General features: G+C 34.1%; 1 protein-coding gene across 8 annotated transcripts in view; it reads left to right on the forward strand.

Annotated features, from left to right (window-relative positions):
- The window catches only part of QKI (QKI, KH domain containing RNA binding), a 310,838-nt gene extending 305,655 nt beyond the window's left edge, over positions 1-5,183 (forward strand). For 3 of the 8 annotated variants that reach the window (XR_012638859.1, XM_074948734.1, XM_074948736.1), the window contains one exon: positions 889-5,182. Coding sequence is in view for 5 of the 8 variants with exons in the window: in XM_074948734.1 (XP_074804835.1) it covers positions 889-905 (17 nt within the window). In the remaining 3 variants the exon portion in view is untranslated. Of the gene's footprint in view, positions 1-888 lie in introns of all 8 variants that reach the window. The other 5 variants (XR_012638857.1, XM_074948735.1, XR_012638858.1 and 2 more) reach the window with 3 other exon arrangements.
- The last annotated feature ends 817 nt before the right edge of the window (positions 5,184-6,000 follow it).

Here is a 6,000-nt window from a genome sequence, read left to right on the forward strand (position 1 = left end):
TTTAAAATGCCTTATTAGTGTCAATTAGATACTTTCTCTATTTTTTGATGTACTTAGAGCTTTTGAAGTATAGAATTTAAAATGGCAAGACTTTTACAGTGTTTACATGCAAGTGCATTTTAAAAGTGTCCTATGTGTAAAATAGTATTTTCAACAGGAAAATGCTGGCTAAAGTAATAGGCTTAGCCTTTACCTGGTTTCCATGATGATGCCTACACTGCTAGACCACAGTTTAGTATTGCTTTGTATCATGAGGCCAAGAAATTCCATGTTGTTTGTAAATAGAATAATTGAAAAGCAATAAAAATTTTATTGAACAAAAGAAACCTTGTTTGGCCCATAGTTTATGTTAACCCAAATTGTTTATGAAAATTCAGATTCCTTAGATTCATTTCTTTTAACAAACAGTTATTAATAATCACATCCATCATTAATAGTTGCTTTAATGCTTGCACCTGGGGAAATACTAATGCTTAATAGCAGTCAGATACTGATTCTTTGCGCTGACTGTTTCAAAATTCTTTTACCAAGTTCCAAAAACTGTTCATTGTTTTTGTTTTCCAGTTTCCTTCATCGACTGCTACTAACCATTAGTTGTTAGTTGTATTTAATTTCTATTTTTTCCTGTTAACCAGTTTTGTGGGAGTGGGCTTCTCCTTCACATGTTCAAATCATGATACAAGGCTGTCATGATTTTATTGCATTCTGTAGATGGTGTCAATCAGTGCGTCAGAATTAAACATGCTTGTTTTTTTATTAGTTGTGATTAGTTTTCATGTTGTCATTAAGCCGTCACTAGCTGAAACTAATCTCTTCTCTATCTTTTCTTTCTCTTTTTTGTTTTTTTATTTTGATTTTTTGTTTTTGTTTTTGTTTCTAACCACCCAGCCGCCACCGGCAACTAACCTATGACCTTCTGACCTCTGAACTCTTCACCCAATGATGACCTGACCATGCCTGCCTGCTGATCAGTTAACTGGTAATCGCCTTTGCTTGCCTGTCTTCAGTGCAGCGAGCTGAGGCACTTGTCCGTTCGTCTTACCATCTAACAAAAAAGACAAAGAAATTGTTGTCCTCCAACTCAGCTTTTTTTTCCTGTTTGGGTGAAAGTGGTTCTAGAACCTGCACTGAATAGTAGTAAAGCAATAAGGTCCAATTCATCCCTCAGCACTGATCATCCTTTAGTGTCCCACCCTAAACGAACGGTAAGAAGGCCTCACTTAAGTGATGGAGACAGATGTCCCTTAACTACCCGATGACAGAGGCAGTTACTGTGAGCGACTTCTAGGAATCTTTTTCTTCTATAATGAAGTCAAAGCTCTCTTTGAATGTACTGTGTGATGATGCATCATGCATGAACCTTTGGTCAGGGATGTCATTGGTGAAGGGAGTCCAAAAAGTATTCAAAATTTGACTTGCTGTTTAGTCACTACCAGTGCCCTCAAAGGGCAAAAGTTGCAGCCTTTTTTCTATTGCCTGCCAAATTGGATGTTTTAAAAGAACGTGTGCCATGAAAGATAGATTTCAATGAATTTTCAGAACTATGTTAATGCAAAGAACAAAACAGCAACACTATGACAGCAAAATCTGAGTTAAGATTACTTTAACCGTATTTAAACTTTCGTAAAAGATTACATGAGAACAAGGTACATGCATTATGTGTCACGTTACTGGGCAAACTGTTCAAATATTTTTTTTAAACCTCCCTGTATAGAAAAATTTCATTAAGGATGTAAAAGCCATGCTTGCCTATTTGCTGTATACATGTAATGAAATTGTAGATAAAAGTGTAGTCCATTGAAACAAAATGAACAAAAAAGTAGATACTTTTACTATACAAGGGTGCTGGTGCAGAAAAAATATATTTTTGGAAATGTAGCATTTTATACTTTCAAGTGTTATTAAAAAAGAAAAAAAGAACAAAGAAACAACCCTTTATTTCATTAAATGATTTTTTCTGGTGGTTGTCAAGAAACAAAAGACCAAAAGAGCCTTTTTGTCTTTCTTTTTTATTTTTTAAGTATTGGAATAAGTCTAAAGAAAAGGAAGTGCCTTATTTTCTTCATGGTCATTTAGTCAAATGTCTTGTATAATCAGCTCCTCCCTCAGACAACAAGTTAATGCATGCCACTTAGTCGCCCAGTATGTGAAAAGAAGCTGGGAAAGGAAGACAAATGAGTTGACCGTTTGAAATACCTGATTTTTGCCATATTAGCATGATGCAACTTTGCCAAATCTTATAATGTGAAATGTTGGATGATTTTTCTATCAAATGCTGGCCCCCATTAGTCTTGCAACATTTTCACCATCTCAAACCATAGTTAACACACATTTTGTTTCATGTACTTGCTCAATCTAAACCAAAGGGTTCTGACTCATTCTAAATCAGAGCATTAGTTGACAAATGTTTATAAGGCAGCAAGTGCTCCTTTTTGTTCAGGGGATGGCGTGGAGTTGTCTTGATTTGAAATATTGACAAGTATATCAGACCTTATACTTGTCCACAGAAAAAAGTTTGGTGGATAATGAAGTTGAACATGTTTAACTTTTTTTAAGTCTGACCTAAGCATGTCCCAGTATTTTGTAAGCAGCTCCCACGGTGTCAAATAGTGTATAAGATATTCATTTCTCATCAGCCCCTGCTTGATTAATATTGATTGTTTGTTGCTTTTTATTCAAAAGAAAAGCAGGAAAGACTCATCAACTATTTTTTTAAAAATTCATCTATAGTTCAGTATTATCTTTAAGCGCCACATGAAATTAATCTAGCTAGACCAGCATAACAGCTGAGAAGCTTTTTTGAAAGTGTTGAATTCTGAAAATATTGAGCAAGTATCAGTTTGCTAATGGCTCAGTATTAGACTTGGCAAATATCAGGTGATAATTTATTTTCCCTCTTGTCAACTTATTCTCCTCCTGCAAACCTTCATAGCTTCCAAATCAAAGGTCAATAGTAAGCTAAGAAAGAGGGCTTATGGTTTAAGCACCTGTATGGTGACCTCATCTAACATCTTGTCTCACCTGGAAACAATTATCAGTTTATTTACTATGCAATAGACATTCATCCTTTTGTATTCAGCTAGCTTTTGTTTATCGTGCCACCAGCTTTGTCTTCCTGTTACACATACAGTTGTTTTGACTTAATTTACAGTATATATGCTGTGCCATTTTGATTTGTTTGGTTGGTTGAATAAACCTGCGACACTCAAACATTTGAAAAGAGATTTGCTAAAACAATACCAGTATTTGATCCAGATTTCATCTCAACTATGATAAACCTGGACATTTTAGATGTTTATCAAATGGGGAAAGTTAAGTGTATGAAATAGAAGTGTGACATGTAATAGTAACGTTTGCTCTGAATGAACAAACTTTTGAAAACATAGTTGACAAAATTTTGGATCAACTTAAAAAAAAAGCATGACTTTTGAAATCTCTGAATGCCTTGGTTCTCAGTATTATAATTCTTTATTGAATTTTTCTTTATTAAAATATGTAGTTTTAAGACTTCTTTCTGACAGTATTATGTAATTTTTTTAGAGTGGGTAGATGGGAGTGTCGCTTGTATGTAACAGTACAGATGACATGTATTTGTCTATTCTTTATTATCTTAGTATTTTCATGCTGTGTATGTATCATAACCAACCTATTGCCTATGAGAAACATGTAAGATAATGTATTTACAGCCATTGTTACAAGTTTATAATGTATTTTTCTATCTTGTTTTATATGTATGTTATATAAAACATTCAGTTTTTTTCCTGATTGAGAAAAAAAGGATACAAAAATGCAAAACCCACAATTTTGATAACTGAAAATTGCCAATTGTTTTGCAGTACTTTATTATATTGGGAGTGTTGTCTTTCTTGGGCTTTTAGTTAGCTACTGGATGAATACATTAGACATATTTGGGTTTTAGTTGGGTTTTTACATAGCTTGCATTTTAATTCTTTGGTTCTTTGCTGTTTCTATTAACCCATAGCATTATTTTAATAAATGTTATAATATCAACCTACTAACTCTGGACTATGTCTGTTTATTAACCATTACGTGTTTAATTAAAATAAACAAACAAAGACAGAAGAATGTAAAGTCTTGAGTTACTGGACTAACCCTGAAAAACGTGACCACAGATAACACATGACTTGTATTTATGTTGTTTGTCGGCTGACATTCTGCACACTACTATTAAATTGGCTTTTGGTCATTCTGGCCTTTACCTTGGGGGTAGGTAGAGTAGAGATGGGAACAAAGTAGTATTATTTGAAGCATTCTTCTTGTAGTCTTGCCACTTGCCTTTTAGCATCTGCATTACTAATTCCACACGTTACTTTTTCTTTCTCTAAAATAATCACTGTCAGCTCACAGCAAAAGAGCAAAGATGCCAGTATATTGGTAAATCATGTGATGGTATACCCAGAGAAACCAGTTTGATTCTTTGTTGAACCATTTTGACGTCACAGTAAATCTCATTGAAATTTGCCATTCATTACTTAAAGCACCTGATTCGGTGTCACACATCTTGTGACTCTCTTCTATTTTGTATAAGCACACATTACTACTGGATTATATTGTTTGTGTATATGAAGCAAGGGACCGATTTTTTTCATCCGGCGTCACAAAGATTTTCTTTCAGATTGCTTTATTTCCTATTTGACATACTCTTTATGTAACTTTTTTTGTACTTCTGTAGTCTGTCATTATCACCTAGCTCAGGGGAGTACAACTTCTGAAAAGCCAAAGATCAAGCTGGATCATTTCCTAATGACTACAGAAAGTACAAAATAATAAAACCTGTTGTACTAGATTACTGAGAAATAGCCATTTCAAATACCAGGGCTCTTTACCTGTGATCTCGATCCCTGTGGATGATCGTAGCAACACGAATGCAGAGAATTAAATGGTGAAAACACAGTAGTAAATAAGTGTTGTTTCTGAGCTTTTATGCAAATGACTTTTACAGAGGAAACTTCATATTAAAATTTTCTACTATTTGAAGTCTTGTTTGTAGCCTGGTTAGGTCTCCCAGATTTGTGATCTTAAATATACAATAATTGCCAGCTATTGCCTTGGGAGACCCTTGATGCACATCACTTATTTCCCTGATATAGAGAGTTTACATTTCTGTGAACTAACAATCTACTTGCCTGGGAATAAAAATTCAGATGAGGAATCAGCATCTGTTCAAAACTGGGGGGGGGGGGGGGGTTTCCATTCGTTATAAGTTTTAATTTACATCTCTCAGAATCCTTGTAATAAAGTTTTTATTTTAAAAAGTGAAAAGTTCTCACAATTTTTTAAGAAGTTGGTTTTAATTTTATGTAGAAAAATTGGATGTAGCGCTACTTAGTAGTGTGTGCATTAATTTGCTGGGCATGTTGATATACAACTAGATTTTTTTTAATACCCATTTAAACGTCTAGTTTAACTTACAGAACTGTACAGATGCAACTAGAGAAAATTGATACATCTAGAACAAGTTACAAATGTACAAAAAAAGGTACTTTGGGGGGCCATTCACTGCTTATTCTACGAATGCATTGCTATCCAAAAATTCAATGAGACGGGGGGGGGGGGGTGACTCATAGTGGATAAAATCAGAAACTTATGATTCAAGTAATGTGACATCACATCTATGAATTTAGAGTTATATTGAAAATGCTCAAAATGTTTGAGACAGGACAAGTGTTTAAACTTTGAGAAGTCTACAAATTTTATTCAAACTTCCTGGGTGGGACTAGACTGGTTACAATTTTATGATAGCAAAATATCTTTGCTCCAGGGGCAATTAGTTGGATGTTTATGATACAGCTTCATGATCTTTTATTATCTATGAACTACTGTCATAGTTTGCCCACTGTGGGCATTTTCATCTCATTCTCAATTATACATAGTAATGAACATTTGCCCAGAAGAGAACTGGGGTTTTGGTTTTGGTTTTTTAAACTGAAGGAAAACAATAAGCCTTAAAAGCAAAATAACTCTTTTTACACAAATTAA

The sequence above is a fragment of the Natator depressus genome, chromosome 3, assembly GCF_965152275.1.
Source record: "Natator depressus isolate rNatDep1 chromosome 3, rNatDep2.hap1, whole genome shotgun sequence".
Classification (NCBI taxonomy): Eukaryota; Metazoa; Chordata; order Testudines; family Cheloniidae; genus Natator; species Natator depressus.